This window comes from Thunnus maccoyii, chromosome 9 (genome assembly GCF_910596095.1).
Source record: "Thunnus maccoyii chromosome 9, fThuMac1.1, whole genome shotgun sequence".
Classification (NCBI taxonomy): Eukaryota; Metazoa; Chordata; class Actinopteri; order Scombriformes; family Scombridae; genus Thunnus; species Thunnus maccoyii.
The window spans coordinates 29,268,247-29,286,822 of record NC_056541.1 but is presented as its reverse complement, the minus strand read 5'-3'; the positions used below and the strand labels follow the sequence as shown (position 1 = coordinate 29,286,822).

General features: G+C 41.4%; 1 protein-coding gene across 4 annotated transcripts; it reads right to left on the bottom strand.

The window, feature by feature from the left end:
• Positions 1 to 4,032: 4,032 nt before the first annotated feature.
• Positions 4,033 to 18,576, bottom strand: cdca2 (cell division cycle associated 2). Of its 4 annotated transcripts, none has more exons than XM_042422144.1 (15): positions 18,225 to 18,576; positions 17,561 to 17,750; positions 17,218 to 17,354; positions 14,842 to 15,007; positions 14,269 to 14,423; positions 13,660 to 13,824; positions 12,061 to 12,190; positions 10,930 to 11,261; positions 10,503 to 10,554; positions 10,321 to 10,395; positions 9,775 to 9,911; positions 9,535 to 9,597; positions 9,227 to 9,295; positions 5,925 to 6,090; positions 4,033 to 5,725 (listed from the first exon to the last, which is right to left on the bottom strand). In XM_042422144.1, exons 2-15 carry the CDS (start codon positions 17,748 to 17,750, stop codon positions 4,755 to 4,757), a joined length of 2,808 nt encoding a protein of 935 aa, XP_042278078.1. In that variant the 5' UTR covers positions 18,225 to 18,576; the 3' UTR covers positions 4,033 to 4,754. The 4 variants fall into 4 exon arrangements, with proteins under 4 accessions (XP_042278078.1, XP_042278075.1, XP_042278077.1 ...); XM_042422141.1 differs by having other exon boundaries at positions 9,227 to 9,298; positions 9,535 to 9,600; positions 18,225 to 18,575; XM_042422143.1 differs by having other exon boundaries at positions 9,535 to 9,600; positions 18,225 to 18,575.

Here is an 18,576-nt window from a genome sequence, read left to right as displayed (position 1 = left end):
AACAGCATTGAGGCTAGAGGTTTCTGCATCATAATTGGTGCGAGTTGACACAATGTCATGTATACTGTAGACAAGTTTGTGAGTCTCAGGGGGATACAATACATGTACCATGGGGTCAGTAGGACATGTACTTTTTAGAATTAGTGAAGAAGATATGAGGGTCTCTTCACACAAATTATAACAAAAAACACTGTCTCATTACTTCTAGTTGTACATCCTGTACAGAGTTCCCCTGGAAGTGTTGGATAAATTAAAAAATTTGACCTGATTATGGTGCCAGATGAAACGTGAAATTAAGTTATTACAGTTCATCCTGAGAGGGACATGAATGTCTGTACCAAAGTTTGTGGCAATCCATCCAATTGATACTTTACTACAAACCAAAAATGTTAATCTTATGGTGGAACTAGAGGAAAACTCTTGGGATCACCAAAGTCATTAGTCCTCTGAGGACCATGAATATAAATATATATATGAATACCTGCTAAACCAATAACATTCCCATCAGTCTCAGCTATACTTGGTGTTTGAAGCTAATTAGCAAATGTTAGCATGCCAACATGCTAAACTAAGCTGGTGCAATCAGGTGATCACTAAAGTCATTGGGATTCATTCTCTGGGGACCATTGAAGTCTGTACAGTCTGTTTTGTAGATGTTGAAATATTTCATCCTGGACAAAAGTGGTGGACTGACTGACATTGCAATCCCTAGAGCCACACCACTAATATTTATTATTGTTATACTGCCCTTTCCCTTTAAATTACAAAAGAACTGTATCCCGAAGATCACCACTTCACAAATGCAACCTTTTTTTTTTTTTTTTTTACCAGGGCTAAGTACTTCTTAAGATGAATCTCTGAGGCCCCTTTGCAGAAAAAGTAGTAGCTGTCTTCCACACGATGCTCACAGTTGAAGATAGAACTCCTCTTCAGGGATTTCTTTGAGAAACAGTAATAGTTCTTGTCTTCCAGTTGCCAGAGCAGGCTGCCTGCTTTCTCAGGAGACATGATGTAGATGATGTCGGCTGAGTTGGCTCCGCCGCCCAGGACTAGTATGTCTCAGATGGACAAGATTTTGATATCATTGTGCATTTATGATCTTGACCTGAAGAGTAGCATTTTGTCCTGAGTTTTCACCCATTCATATATTATCAATACCAGCCTCTACACAGGGTCACATGGAACTTTTCCCAGCATGTTACACACAGAAGGGAGGGAAACTCCCTGGACAGGTCACCACTTCATCTACCAGAGTTACACAAAACACAGGGTACAGCTCACATCCATGCTTCTTGGAATGTGGAAGAAGCTCATGTAAACATGGGGAAAAGATGAGTTCATGCAGTCAGGACCGTGCAGCCTTGATGAAGCAGCAGTGCTAAAGGCTGAGCCAACACACTGGTTTCCTGTGATGTTTTGAACCATATATATGCATCTCTGTGGATATAAAATTCGAAACAATTGATAATATAAAATACAACATCTGGAAAAATGTAAGAGTTAGTTATATAGAAAACTGGTATATACTCAAAATAATTTTATTGTTTCTTGATACTTCTAGAAATAGAGATATATTAGAGATTATTTCATTAAACATCCATTTTTATATCCACTAAAGTTGATTTCTTAAGTAAAACATCTGCTGTCCTCTTCTTTCAATTTAAGTGCGAACATTTTTAAGTTAAGTGCAAAGTTTTCTACAGCCTTCTTGTATTTAGTGAGACACAAACAACACTGAGATAGGACATTAATGTGAAATTTGTCAGTATCTCTGTTGAAGGAGTTTAAACTCAAGCAGGACACTACTTCTCCTCAGTTGAAGACACACTTTTTTCCCCCACATTGTATCAGACAAGAGTAAATCGAGTTTGGACATGCCCAGACATTTTGGGGATTGTACAGGTATGTTACTGGGCAGCTCTGTGTCCCGTGCAACAAACCTGGATACTAACAGTACTATCTGTCCTCTGTCCTTCATTTTATGCACCTATTGAGGAATATGTCTACTTAAAGTAATGTTTTTTGAGTTGGGTTTCATGGATATTTATCTATGAAAGGTGTTGGGTTAGGCTGACTTCCATGTAAGAACGTAAGTTGCATATATTCAAAACCTTGTTATCACATGTAGCTAACTTCAGTGAAACACAAATACATCCATTGTACACCTTGTTGTCTAAGGTCTCTGTGCTGCATGCAAAGGCAGCTGTTAAAAGCAGGTTTCAGCCAGCCACAGCTGTAGCATGCAGACAGCAGACACACTGGGACAGCAAACCAAACTGAGTAGCAAGAGGGTCTCTTGTTGTTGTCCTGCCTTTGTTTGTTGCCCTCCTCCTGCTGTCTTTAGCTCCATAGGAGAGCTGTGCAGGGCTTGGAGAGCACGCCTCTGAGCATCAATAATAGAGGGCTCACAGCACTGAGCACAGAAAGGACTGAGGCAGCGGGACAACTTAATACCATTCAGCTACTAATTAACTAATTGAAAGACAAAAGTCTCTAAATCTGGAAGTACAAATAACTGATTATGCCGCTTTGTGTCTGTACATAAAGTGCTCATCCGTTTTAAAATGAGGCGTAAAATCAAGTGTACAGTGAGTGTGAAATCTTGTGGCTCAGCCCCATATTTGTCAATGAGATCAATGCTCTCTTATTACTGACAGGAACAACAGCCCATAAAGACTTGATTTATTGTTTTCTCTTTAACTCTTTTTTTGTCTGGAGGAGTTAGATGGGCTGTAGCTGGTGAGTCAGGCCCATAAGGTCAATCACATGAAGCTGTAAAATGAGATGTAACCCACATTCACATGGGCCCAGTGCAGAAGAACACAGGGAGAAGGGGGGGGGGGGATATAGAGCAGGGGAGCTTCAGTGGAAAGAAATGGACTCCATTTTTGTAAGTCCTCCTTCTCCAGCTGTCAGCCCGCTCCCTGTCCCATGGGGGGTTGCCACGGTGACAGGAGGCCACATGTCTTGGGGGCGTCGTTTTGGTCAAAGGACCCCATTGTTCTTGTGTTAAGCCGTCTTCACTATGCCCGTCTGCCAGGGACAGGGGCTTCAGCTTCACACCCCTCACACACACTCTCTCTCTCTCTCAGACACAGAAAACACACCACCACCTCCACCAAGACCATGCACCCGCGTGTATAGAGGTGCAGCAGTTTGGCTTAGCACTCAAACAATAAAACAGCTTATTCACTGAGACGCTCTGAGTTACCAGTTTTAAAATCAGACAGGGGCACATGATGCCATGAAAAAAACACAAACAAACGGAAATACACACAGGCCTTAGGTGATTTCAGCTCAGCATTAAAATCCAACAAAAACCCCTTTGACACAAATGAATGTGCATCCATGAAATTAGTTCCTCTCCTGATGACCACATCAGTTCTCATGACTTCTTTCATCTCCTGAAAATAGTTTCTCAAGTTGACACATGAACAGGCTACTTGTAGTTCCTCACACCTGCCACCAGATGGCACAGTAGCCCCACTGCATCAACAAAGAGCTATATCACTGGCTGTGTGTCTGTCCATCCGTCTTCCAGTGGGAATACAGAAAAGACCTTGGCACACACAGTTGGAGCCAAAGACCTCTGGTGTCCTTCAGCCAAGTGACTCTGATGTAAAAGGAGGGAGTCAATTACCCCGTGATGGATAGATTACAGTCATGCATCATTCTGGGAGCCAATTTTCCTATGTGAACTGAATTTGAAACTCAATTTGTTACCTCTCTCTCAGTTCCTCTCTGACAGATGGATGGAGCCAGTACGGAGGAGCTGATTTGAATTTGTGACTGGCAGAGGTTAGAGGTCAATTTACTTCCAGACATTTGGCTGCATTCAAAATGTAGATCAGGTATGTAGTGATGCATTCAGTTATGGCAAAAGGTCTTTATGTGGAAGGAAAGCTACTGTACTTCCTGAACTGACCACATAGCTGAAACTTCAGATTTGTGAAGATAATGGCTGTTTAACTAATTGGATGAATTCCTTCAAAATTAGTCTAAATGATGTATTTAAATGAAGACAATTTGATCTAATAAAGTGTCCATACAGGCAAGCAAATCATTTAATCTGAATCAAAACGAACTTTTTTAGACATTTCAGGAAACTCCTTGAGAAGAGACAAATTTATTTCTAATTTGAAGACATTTTCAATGAGGCCGCTGCAGACAGGGAACTCTTCTGGACATTTTCTGTATGTGAACAGTTTGGATCACTGAAGAAAAAAACAAAAAAACAAAAACATACTGCAGTGAACAAAAATAAACAATTATTCAAACCCATGAATTTGATTTCTCTGTGTGAGGCACATTTTCTGCCTCTATTACTATTCTATTATTCCAGTAACCTCTAGCCTTGTCTGACAGATTGTGAATGCAGTACAGCCTCTTCATCTATCCACAAACACAAGATATTGACTCAGAGATGCTCGATCCAGTGACTTTGGAGAGTGAAACTGAAGAGGCACTGTGATTACCAGCTGAGTGGTTGGATATTGATTAGGAGGTGGTCAGCAGAGATGATTGGGCTCTCAGTGTATTGACTGGCTTGGTTAGGGAAACTGGATACAAATTACTGGTCAGCTCTAATAATTCACAGGGAACAAAAGCATTAATGTTTTCTGCTAATATAAAACAGACTGTAGTTTGGAAAATCATTCCATTCAATTTTAAGAAAATGTATGACGGTGCAATGAATGTATTAATCTTAGTTCTGGTTATAGGCAGACAGTGTCCCATGTTGTCAGTGTAAAGTCTCATGAAGCATGTTGAATCTCCTCTGGGAGTAAAGGCTGGACAGGTAGGGCGGTACAAAGTCGGCGACTGCGGGTCCTCCTGTGGGCCTCTTTATTGGAGTCAGGGGACGTCCGAGGCAGCCAGACGAGACCTGTGCTGTTCTCGGCATTGCTCTTGTTCCTCAGACTGCGCCGGACTGAGCGCTGCCCTCTAGTGGCAACAGGTTTGAACACATCCTCAAAATTAAAGTCAGCCTGCCAGGGGGCAAGGTCCAAATTGGGTACTTCCCCCTCTTCCTGGCTATCAGCGCTTGACCCGTTGTTTTCCTGCTGGCTTGCCGCTTCATCTCCCTTCTGCTCCACAGCATGGTTCCCCTGCTCTGGTAGGAGTGAGTTGTACATAGAGCTCCTCCTGCCTCTTTGTGTACCCTTGGTCTGCTTGTCTTTACTCTGTGCTGACTCTGCTGGCACACTCAAACTGTTGGATTCTTCACATAAAGGTGGGCAGGCTGAGGTGGGAGCATCTAGACTAGCATGACATTCTGATTTCCCATCTGAGTCTGTGCAGGGTGTGTCAGCAGATGTCTGGACATAAAGTTCTTCAGTGTCTACTCCCTCCTGTTCAGGTACCGTTTGTTTCAGTGAGGTTTCTGTTGACGCCTCTAGATTTGTTGAGGTTTTGTCTTCACAGTGCTCGTCTCTCTTCTCTCCAGTCTGGTCCTGAGGCTCCTTGCCGAGCAGGTCACCATCTGAAACACTGACCTTCCTCCTCTTTAATCCTCTGACCCTTGGCCCCGACAGCCTCCTCCCCTTCACTCTGGTGCTTTCTTTACTGGAGTTGGGAGATGTGACTGAGGCTTCTGGAGGAGTTTCTAAGGCGTTTGTCGCAGTGATGTCACTTATCTCTTGAGTGTCATAAGCCACTTCAGTCATGGGGTCATTGGTGACTGATTCTCCCATTTCCAGAGTCAGGTGTGGCTCCTGATTTGGGGCTGGTAAGAGAAATAAGGACAAGACAAATAAAAATGACATTCTACCAATCACTGCTGGCTTTCACAACTAACTTTTAAGGAATCAAAAATAAGTTTAGTGATCAACAAAGTTTTCTTTCCCAAACAACACAGACGCAAAATCCATGATTGTTACTTTTAGAACTCAAAGATAAAGTTGGTTAGTGTCTGCATGTTTTACCTGTGCAGCTGTTAGTGGCAGCCAGCTGTGCTGCTGGAGACTGGCTGATGAAGGACAGCCTCTCGGTGATGGGGCTGAGGGTTGGGTTCTTGGACGCATATTCCCGAGAGCCATATAGGGAGCGGTTTACCTCCTTGTTGAACCGACGTGTTGCTGTGGCAGTCATCTGTGGAAAGACAATCTGCCTTGTTATAAAGGTTTGTACTGACATTTTAGACCAATATTAACTCTTATTAGCTGGTTGACATCCAGCTCTGATGTGATACAGAGTGATTATTTAATGTACCCTTAATCAATACTACATAAATATAATTACACTGATTTGATTCTTGACAACATCTTCAACAAATCAGCAAAATTTCAAACATGTCACACAAGTCTTCTTGAGTGTACCATGCTTTACTGACCTCACCAAACAACATGTCTTAATTTTAATGGGCTTGCATTGACGCTCACACTGGTCTGCAAATGCAATTTTCTGTAGTTGTCCCAGTAATATTTGTTGTTAAAGTGTACTGAAATAGTATATCACATGACATGGTTAAGCTACATTTGAGTAAAAAAACAAACAAACAAAAAAAAAAGGTTATAAATGCAGTTGCAACAACAATACTTTCCGCTCGTATCTCGTAACTATTCTAATAATCTGTTAACTCTCCCTGCTCTTTTATCTGTTTCACTCTGTGGCTGTCTCTTTTCACTGTGAATTGAGTGTTTTGTCAGATCGATGGTTATTTGGACTTTAACTGTGTGCTCTCCCTCATGCCTCTATACACCTTTTTCCTGCCTCTTTCCTGGTTGATGATCATAGAGGCTGCGGTGGAAATTGTAAATGAAACTTTTGACAGCATTTTAGTTGCAAATTCATTATTGATCATTTGTGATGTGAAAAAGTAAAAAAAAATAAAAAGTTTGCCATCCTGGTATTAGTTCAGTCATAAAATCCAAATGCACCGCAAAGCGTCTCTCCTACTGGCTGCTGACAGTGCTGTCAGCCGAAGAGTCAATCACACTGGATGGTAGAGACGCTGGTACGCGTCTGTTTAAACAGGGGAGCGTCAGAGCTCAGAGCAGGAAAGACAGTCTCACTGCACTGTGTTGCGCTGCTGTCCTCCGCTTCCATCATCTTGCGCCCATTCATTCTGTACAAGCAATGGCCAATGGGGAAACTCCAACACTCGGCGGACCGACCAACGGTGTAACTTCATCTCTCACGGACAACCGTGGTTATAGGGCTGATCTGTGGCCGGTCCAGCCAACAATTAGGAAACTTGACCACTGCATTTGCAGGAATATTAAAAAAAAAAAAAATCCATCATGTAGTGCAATACTTTTACTCTCAGTGATGTGATGTCAAGTTCATGCGTTGTCTTTTCCTCATCCGGATACAAAGATGTGATCATATACAACAAAACAAAAGGTTAAATGCTAATTTAACATGTCAATTAAATCCCCCAACGATCCTTTCAGTACTGTGGATAGCGCCACTTGGCAAGAGATGCATACTTCATTTTATTCTCTAATGCTCAACAACACCAGAGTGAGCTGAGAGCACAAGCGAGAGAGAGCAGCTGTGGTCAAGCAAGCTAGAGAGTGAATGAAGAGAGTGAGAGGCTGTAACAGGAACAAAGCCGTGAACCAGATAAAACATTTTCTGATTTTTTCACAGTGGTGTGAAAAAATGTTCTAAAGCACAAAAAAAACACACCCATACCTACACACAAGCCTGCAGGAAGGTGCAGCATTGCTGGATTTTGTGTGATTGCAGCCGAAGCAAATGCTTATGCTGTCTGCTGTGGCCTCTCTGCTCTGCGTGTGTGTGTGTGTGTGTGTGTAGCTCAGTCCCGCCCTTGGTCAAACAGACACACAGACAGCAGAGGAGCAGCACACAGCATCACTCTGCACACAGCAGAGGAGAGACAGAGAAGCAGGGGAAACAATGAAGCACATAAAAAAACCTGACATAACCTGGTCGCTTCGCTACAAGTTCCGACCTTACACCTTGCGCGCTATTATTGGTTGGGGGCTACACAACCACTGCCCAAACATTGACACCCAGAAACTTTCTGAACACAGCAAAATAATAAGAAAATACAGGCAGAGAGCAGAGTCTCTGTAGAAACATACACTAGAAGTGCCACACACTTCTAGTGGGTCATAAGTGTTGACAGAGGGATTACATTTGTAAATCTATACATTGTTTTTTTTAGGAAAATCCTGTACATCCTGCAAAATCCTTTAAAGTTAAATCAGCTCTGATCATATTGTGAAATCGTTTCACTGCAAAGTTATTTGAATAACGTGATTGACAGCAACCTATTTAGACTGATACAAACTACAAAGCTGTTAGAGGAGTCACACTGAAAGCTCAGTAAATTGACCGTTGTTACAGCTCCAGCTATCCAGACAGCATACTGCCTACAAATAACTGGCTTCATGTACAGGGAAATATACTGGAAACTACAAACTACCTGCGGCAATTTTACACTGAATAATACTATTTGGACTGATGAGAGTAGTTAGCGAAAAGCACATTATCATTATGTGCACTCATTTGAATTGACCCATTCATTAATTAATCTTGTCCTGAAGGGCTTAAAGGATAAATTTGATACATAGCCTGTATTTTTCTTATTGTCAGTATATTCCACGCAAAGACCAAAGCCAACAATGAATTGATCTTAGTAACTAGTATTGTCTGTTTATCCAAAGTGTGATATAGCTCCTCTGTGCAGTAGACCTCCAATGTTGTCTAAAAACTATGAAATATACATGTCAATGAGCCACACTGTTGCACTGGGTGAAAGTGTCCTTCATTACCGTGAGCATGTGCGCGCACACACACACACACACACACACACACACACAGTAGTTTATTTTGAGTAAATCCCACATTCACAGTCCTGCTGCCAAGAATACTTACTAGAGCAGCAAATCCACTGCTAAAAATACCCCCCCCCCCCCCCCCCCCCCCCCCCCCCCCAAAAAAAAAAAAACCCACTATTTACTCCTGATTGGGTAATGTTTACTACAACTATAGTGCTAGGGAATTAATTTAAGATTGTATTATGGCATTCCAATGATTTATAATCATATAGTCAGCATGATAAATCTGTGTAGGGGCAACACTAGAGTTTATGACTTATCATACACACGGTTCTTTTCCTCAACTGCAGCAAAGTAAGTTGTCGTCAGATTGCACAGCTATCAGCTCCATGACTGCCTCTCAGAAAGACCTGTCTGCAGATCCCTCTGTGAAGAGGTGTAAAAAGAAATCAAACGAGCAGACTCGGCCAACTCACCTTCATCTTCCCAGAGGCCGACTTGGCAGCAGAGCGTGTCGACCTCTTCACCGGTTCACTCTCCTCTGGCTGCTGGGGGAACAGAGAGTTGGCATGAGGATACATTACATAGACTGTCTCTCTGCCACACTCTCTCATGGAAAGTGGATATCTTCAGATGTGATTAAGTTTAGATCCAGTGGAATTAAACAACAGATTAGATGGGAGCATGTTATGACCCCGATATTATTAAAAAGACAACCTCATCTGGTAAATGGAGATTTCTACAAGGGAGATCAAGATGAGGGCAGTTTGAGGTAATAGCAGACCTTTCTCTTTCGACTGCTGGAGCGAGCTGGAGCCTCAGTGGCAGATTCACTCTTTGGTCCTGACTGCTATGGGAGAAATTTAAAAGTTTTTGGTGTATGAAATGGAAATTTCACAGTACAGGATTCTTTAGAGCATAGTATTAATTACACTGGCAACAGATGTTGCTAAAATATATCTTGTGCACCCACAGTGACCTATACAAGGAAGAAAAAAAAAAAAAAGCTATAATGGAGGCAGACCTTTTTCCTTCGGTTGCTAGATCTGGTTAGGGCTAGAGCTTCAACATCCGCTTCAAGTTGCCTCTCATTCCCTGGCAAAGATACAGGCTCATCCAGGGTGTCCATCTGGGTGTTTGTGCTTGGTTTAGTCACAGACTCTGTGGAAAAAACCTATAATATTACAGCTGAAATGACAACTGTTTGTCACCTGTCGGTAACATGAATTCTGTGGGTTAGCATGGTAAATAGTATGAAACACTCACTAAACGTATAAAAAGGGTATTGCACTATCTTTGATACTTGCAGTGGTCGAACGTGTGGTTTTTCATTTTGACCTCCCTGATATTTAGCTGTTTCTATACTTGCAGTCTGGCAATTGGCTTGGTTTTTTAGAATGACTTCAGAATGAAAAACCTGAGCTGTTCAAGCAACACACAACAAACCTAAATATAATTTCTGTTAAGCCTTATAGCTTGATACATGAAAGAAAGGAAAAGGTGTAGAAGAGGAGCAATGAAGACATACAATGACAATGAAAGTGATAACGGAAGTATTACAGTAGTTCACCTGTCAGAATCTGAGAAAGAGACTCCTCGTGGAAAGCAGTGTCTAAATTCAACGGCTGGGTGTCCCACATAAGTCCTGAAAATGTGACAAATGGAAATAGCTGTTATACAAACTGTGGTTGACTGCCTGCTACTACAGACAAGACACTATAACTCTCAGAATCAATAAACTGAATCATCAACCTGTATCAGTCGCCCCTGCAGAGTCAATCTCCTCCATTGAAGGGAAAACAATCTAAGAACAGGAAATAGAAGAAACCGTCTGTTCAATTATGACTTTAACACATACAATCTAGACCAGATAGTGGGGTCATATATTGTGGGATAGGCCCCTAACTGTACAGTACATGTCCTTGTAATAATCTGATGTCCCTGAATCCATGTACCCACCAATTAACAGTAAACCTGCCCTTCTCCCACACCAAGGATTCACTTAGAGATGTAAGTAATGTGGGATTTAAATCTAATTTAACGATCACATATGTCTTCAGAACTGTCTGCAGTTGTAACTTCAAACTATACTAAGAAAAAAATGAGATTGGGCAGAGAAAAAACAAATAGATAACAGAAACTTTGCTAATCTGAAAAACAACACTGGCACCATGGCTACCTTTCCATCCTTCTCCTCACTGTCCTCTCCCACAGACTGCATTCTGTAGCTGCAAGGCATCACAAGCGTAGGGGAGGCACCGAACACAGTGGGGCTGCTGAGGTCTGGCTGAGCTTGTGGGGTCTGGGGTTCACCCTTCTGTGGTGTCTTCAGCAGCGAACGCAGCTTTAAGCTCCCACCTGGCGTAAGGGCTCTGGCCGGCGTGCCCCCCTTCTGTAACGGGGTACTGGGAGGCAGGTTTTTATCAAAGAACTCCGGAGAGAGTGGACCTCCAAAACGCACCTGCTTCTTCTTCTTCTTTACTGTGGAGGTTACAGAGGAACCATCCTCTCCTGCACAGACAGGAAAACCTTGAATGCATAAATAAGCCATTTTCCTATTGCAGGCACACTGATAACAATATATGGAGAGGCAGGAAACAAAGCTAATTGCTGTCAACTCCTACACTGTCTACTTAGATCTTGGTGTGTTATTAATATTTGGGAAAACATCTTACTGAAAACATCAAAAGAGACGAGCTGATTAACAATTGATTTATAGTTAAGGGTGCCTGCAAGTTTAATGAACATAGATTCAAGGTTTTAAGACATTTTCATGCCAATTAGAGAGGAAAATATTAAAAGAATCTCAAAACAGAAATTGATCAGAAGATATTTTGTATGACCTACCTGAATTTTATAGCTTAACTGAAGATATAATCCACTGTAGTTAACTGTATGTGGGACATTTAAGTACTATCTGGTTGCATATTAGGGAATTATTCCTATACATTTGACAAGTTGCAGCATTTTCACACAACTAGAAAAAACCTTTACAGGGGGAAAGACATGAGCTGAATTTGCTAATGCAAGTACGAGAGTTTGTGAGTGATGGACGCTGATCCCTACACTGCACAGCTGGCCTAATATTTACTACCTATAATGGCATTTCATGTAACACATCTGGTGTTCTCTGATACAGAAAGCTCAAACAATGTTAAACATGAATTTCTTTGAAAATACAACTTTGCCAGTCTCCAGCAATGAGGAATGGATTCACTGCATCAATTTTAGCTCTGTGCTTTTTTTAATCCAAGCCTCAAAGACAGGCCAGTTACTGGAGCATGGCCCACCAAGAGCAGCGTGTGTTTACCTGTGGGCTTCATCTCCAGCAGAGAGGGGAGAGAGGGGATGTGGAATGGGGAGGCAGGCAGAGCTGGTGATGCTGCTATAAGGTCATCAGGCGGTAGTCGCCTGGGGCTTTGGAGTTCAAACACGCTGTCCTGTTGAGAGATGAATACATGAGATCCCTCATTCTGTTGGACTGTAGTTCAAGTAACTTCACAGAACAGGTTAAGTAAGAGTGAATGCTAGTGCAAAATTTCTGATACAAACATCAGTTTCAGTACATAGACTCTGAAAGGATACTGTGTGTGAACTGATCTTAACCCCCTATTTAATATCTTCCCTTGCAATATTCTAAACTGATCTGCTGATAAAAAAAGTGTTGAATATGTCTACATCTTGTTGTGAGGACCTTTTAAAAAAAACCCCGAACAACAGCTGTCAGCACTGAGCAGAAAGCCTTTCTTTTAGCTAATGATCTGTTGTTGCCTGCATGACCACACATGGTGAGTACTTGGCAGCATTTGGTTGAAGGAGGAAACTGTCAGTTTGGCCCTGCTCTCAAGCAGGACAAAAACACTGCAGGTCTGTGGTGTTAGCAAGAGTGTGCTATATCAAGCCTGTGGGCAAAAGCCTTCAATGTTTATTCAGAAATTAATGTGCTTGGTTTGTTAACGTTACAATTATCACATCACTTGTCTCAGGATGTTTAAAAATGTTTGCTTGAAATCTGATTGTGCTATCGATCGCTCAACAACGCTTTGTTTTTGATGTTTCTTTTTTACCACATGTGAATCGTAGTAAAGTCATTCTGTGACTCAAATAGCATAGTCAAAGTGGAAGCCCTTGTGGGTCATAGCAAAAATCACTAAAGCACCCTTTCACACATGCAGTCTATTCTTAAATGTTCAGGAACATTTCCTGCATGGAGTCATGTGTGAATGGGAGCAGAGATCAATATTCAGAAAAACCCGTAAAGCCAATTTCCCACCTCAAGACCTCATAACATTTCAGGGACAAGTGTGTAAAGGGTTAGGACGGTCTAACTAAATACGCTTTCATGTGGAGCGAGTGAACCAATCACAAGACTTGACGTGTGGGTGATGTACTGAGAGTTGAGCGGTACTTGGTTTTGTCTTGTCTGTTTTCAACGTGGCAGCCGCGTCACAAACTTTCTCATATTATGGCTAAACAGTACACTAAAATATGTTGCTGGAAACATTTGAGGTGAGAAATAGGCAATGTAGTAACAGAATCTTGATTCATATTTGATCTGCCTAGTTTGAAAGTTTGGTCTGAATTTCATGAGTTTCATCCTCTTCTTCTGTTGAGTTTTATGGCAGTTGGCATCCATAAATGTTGCATTACCGCCATCTGCTGGACTTTCCCTTGCCCAAGTATTCCTGTATTGCCATGTAAAATGTGAGAAGGCGCAAGACGGAAATGTTCCTGAATGTAGCTGCATGTGTGAATAGTGAAAATCATTAGCGGTACCCGAAAGGTTATTCCAGTAATTTACTGGGAACTACGTGTGAAGGATGCTTTAAAGTCTGCATTCATTTTTCTGTGATTCACTTGTATTTTTTGTGTGTGCATATGTGTGTTGCAGTCTGGATTAAGACCTAACCTGTTGGTTGTTGGTAGGTGAACAGGCCTGAAGCTCAGGGAACACGAGTGGCTCAAAGTCAACATGGACGGGTGGGGAAATAAGAACAGCTTGGGCCTCTTCCACAGTCTCACTTGATGGCAGTGGTCCTCTTGTCACAGTTTGTGTCACTGGGTCTGCATCCTCCTGCGGACATGATTAAGGGATTCCCACTGCTTTTATTCTGCTGCACTGCACTACAACAGCATGAAAACTACTACTGTGCTTACAGAAAATACAAATTTACCAAACTGCTGTTTCAGTGCTTTGAGTGATACAGACAGTTTAAAATCTTGATGTGGTACTTTACAGAACACAAGTAGAAGATCCAAAAAGCAAAATGATGGAAAAAGATGTGATAATAAATAAACAAACCTCAGTACTCAGAACTTAAATCAAACTCTGTTTGCTTGAGAGTACTTGTTTTTCTTTCTGGATGCTTGCAGTCAAAAAATCCCTTGTAGCACTGAGATCTCCCATTTGTAAGAGTTAAAAATAATCAGCGGATTCAATGTAAGCCAAGTACGGAGAGGTACAACATTTTTGTTAAATTATTAACAGCAGTCAAGTAAATACATGGTCAGAGTGTACCTCCTGCTCCTTGAAATTCAAGTGGAGGATAGGAGTTCTGGCCTCTCTAATCTCGACCTTGCAGCCTTCGAGGGGGCCCACGCGCCTCCTTTTGCTGGGCGTGGGCGTCATCATTGGTGGGAGGTTCTCTTTTCCTCCATCAAGGTTTTTCCCATCTGAGAGGAAAGAATCAACCCATCAAAAAGACATGTTATGAAAACATACAAAAACAAATGGGACTTGGGGACACCTCAGTTGAATTAGAAAAAAAAATCTCACATCAAATAACCATTTAAAAAAAAAAAACAAAAAAAAAAAACACAGCTTGAAAAACAACTTGAAGAAACTTGATCAAAGGCAAGGAGATAAAGTAAAACTTGAGCAACAAACAGCTTAGAAATCAGCACATTGAAGAGGCTGACCAAGATGTGACTGCTGAGATGCTAAGATGTTGTCAGAGCTTATACCATGCTATGCATTAATCCATTGCTTTGCTTTTGAACAGTGCCTCCAGACATCATAAAGAAATCCTAGTGGCATAGATCCTTGTTGAGAAATGAAACTATTAATCCTGTGGCAATGAGGCAGCCTCACCAGACAGATAATCTCTTGTCTTGATGCATCCTCCAGTGCTGTTGTCCTGCCTTGGCATCGGATCACAGACCTCAGTCTCCTCCACATCCATCAGGCTCTGGAAGGAAGCCATCTTCTGCCTCAGTGTGGAAGCGACCCGGGGAAGGAAGGGGCTACTTTTGACAAGCTGAGAGATGAGACAGCAAAAACAAACATATCTGTTCAGTGATGTAGCTTGACAGGTCATAGACTTCTGAAATTACAAAAGTGGTATTACTGAATGGCATCACATCTATCACATACTCCCTCCACATACACAATCTAGGAATATTATGGTTTACTTTGCTGTGTGTCATCTAACAGGAAAGTCACAGTGAGTGAGATGCTTGAGAATATTCTGTCCTTACCATTCACACAAGAATAAAAGAATACTTTCCATCAAGCGACATTTGACCCAAAATATATCCCTTTAGTATCAGACACACCAGAGGCAGACTTGAAAATTGTAGCTTTTCACAGCACCAAAAGACGCTAGACAAACACTTAAAGTCTGCGTAAAGGAAAATCAGATGGCGGCTTCGGCTTCAGCACCGGCTGTGCGGCTGGGAGTCGCCGGCCAGAGGGAGAGCATTTGCCAGGCAGCGCTTCACCAAACAGCTCAGCTTGAGAGGCATTCTGCTCCGAGGGTGACGGCCACCAAGGACTTTCCAGCAGAGAAATGAGGAACGTTAAGTGAACCAAACTCAGTTTAACATAACAGTGATTGGCGAACAGTGATCATCCATGTTGCTTGCCTTACACCCACAAACAAGGCCCATTTTAAATTGTGTATTTGTATACCGGAGTTTGGTACAAGTGTTATCGACTGTTCAGTTGGGCCGTGCTTTCAGTGCCTTCAGTGGACCCCCCAGTGTTTCAGAGCAGAGAATACTGCTCATTTTTCCACTATTTTGAAACCTAATTTTATATCCTTGGTGATTTTTTTTAATCATTCAAATTAGGCTCGGTGGTTAATTACACATTTTTCTGTGGTGTGACAAACTCAGAACACATATTTATTATTGCTTTACACAGACTTTAAACCACTTCTGCAGCATAATCCACTTCTCTACTGTCCATTATATGCTCATCATGCTCTAAACATGCATAGTTTTGCCAATATATAGCTTCCATTAGGATCCTTATCACAAGCCATTTGTGCCAGCAAACAGGCTGATGCTATTGGTTTAAGCTTTTTTGTGCCCACTTCCATCCCTTCATTTGTCAGAAACACGCCATCTTAGCCAGTGAGAGCTAGGATAAGAGAGATGTGTATTTAAAAATTGAAACTATAGACAGCTTTATAGCTATGTAGATAAAAATTCTAGTGTAAACAAACCTTTAACAGCATCAGAAAACATTAATAAGTTAGACTTAGCTCTTTTCTATTGTTAGTCCCAAATAAACAACTTGTCAAACATATTTTGGTAGAATGATGACATTCCAAAATATACTGAGAATTACGATGGATGACAGAGAAGTGGATTATCTTATAGGAGTGGTTTGAGAAGATTCTATTGGAGTCTAGTGAATACTTTTGTTATGCCATGAAAACATCATGTCATTCACACTGTCACAGCGGGTGCGCCATAATTTTCTGCTCTGCTCCTTTCATTAAGCTAATGTTGATGCATAAAAGGTACTGTCGATATCAACACTTGATAGGTTCGGATAATGGCTGCACACAGCAGTTTTAGTGTTGTTTGTAAGGTCTGTATCTGCACACAATATCAGTAAACCTACACAAGCTACTGTAGGTTACATGTGTTAGAGTAGTCTGACATGATGGCGCATCTGCCCTCAGGTCAGGATATGGTAATAATTTTACTGAAGCTGATGTGCAGTTCAATGAGGTGTGTTTACAAGGGGCTCTGTTTACATGAAGCAAATTACTTTTTTTTTTATATAAATCAAACATGCATTGCAGACAGAGGGCAAGTAAGTGCAAGCTTCACATTAAATATTTATTAAATAATTATCTCACTGTGTGCCTGTATGTAATTAATGTGTGAATGTGGTACCGGAGCCAAAGGGCTGATCTGATCTCAACTCATCTGTCATCTGGTGAGGCCCTCGGGAGTTCTGTTGACAGCAAGTTTTGTATAAGAGTGCACATATATGGATATGTGGATGTGCAACACTGTATGCACAACTATATGTATTGTGACAGTGACAGTATTTGTGTGTTTCTCAGAGAAAGGATGTTGTGTACAGTATAAATAGTATACACCACCTTCAATATTGACCACCGAGAACCAACCAAAAGCCACTGTATGTAAGGTAAACACTGTCTCACACTCCAATATGATGTGACACATGTGCAAAATTTGCTCCACTGTATCCCTGGAAGCATCTCACCTCTGGAGTTCGGTGGGATGGTGGAGTCTTCATTCTCTGTTGTGCCATGAAGCGGATGAGGGAGTTTGTCTCTGGGGAGCCCCGCACACCAACACTGGACCTCCGCCTCCCCTTTATTTGTGCTACACGAGACTTATCTAAAGCAAGAGAGAAATAAATGCCACTTCAGTAACAACCAAAAGCTGCCATATATAGGAAATACAAACTTCACCACTTTACCTTTACAGTCAATGTAAAGTTTCTCTATATCTGCTAGTGCTTTGTTTACAAATGTGATTGTGCTCACACATTCCTTTTTGGATACTTCAAATCCTAATATTGCAGATTATAGCAGTCCTCTCACCTTTGCGGTTTGATGATATTGGGGTGAAACTCTGGACAGAGATGCCAAACTGAGAAGGTGTGAGCTCGGAAAAATTCAGAGGGGCTGAAATGTCATTTACAACAGGAGGGGAGTCCTCTTCTGAGAAAGGCAACACTTTCAACCTCTGGTCTCCGTCAGTGCCAGCAGTATTCATCTCTGCGGTAGACATCTGCATTTAACAGTTTACGTACATTTGAATACATCTTATTATTCAAGAGCAGCTGAACCACAAACAAATGTGCTGAGTGTTAACAGTAGTCAGTCACCTATATTTCCAGAATGCATTGTTTCAATAAGGCTAATCATTGAAGGCCACGACAGCTAACAATAATATGAATTTAACATTTTGAATGACCAAGATTCATACAAAAAGTTCCCTTGACTTAGCAGGATGCTAATATAGCTAACGTTAGCTGTATACTCCCATTAACATAGGAAAACATGCTAATATTAACTCAAAACGTCCTGCATTTGCCTCATAATAAAGGCTTTTATTTAAGTTAATATCGCTGACTGGTAACTTGTTTAACGTTAGTTTATCATACCAATCTCTTCACAATGGACGTTAGCAACAGTAAGTTAGCAAAAGTAACGCTAGTACTGGAGGTAACGTGTAAATAATGACAGAAAATAAAACACTTACCTTTTACATTTAAGGTAAATTATATGGGTGCCTGATGTTCAAAAAATATATAAAAACACATATGTCGACTATAGTATCATTAAAACGCCACTGATACCTCAATTCATGTTCACGTAAAATGAAAACAGTAAAAAGAAGCAGAGTGATTCAAATCGCCCTCCACGCCAGAGCCAGCGGATGTGTATGGATCCCTCCGCGAAAAGGTCAGCAACGCTCAAAAACAACGAACGCTCACACCACTTCAAATACACGCGTCGTGTTATCTACTCTTGTTTATACATATGCGAATAAGTATCAGGAGTAATAAAGACACATTTAGTTTTTACATATCGATAAAAATTGAGAAACTGTG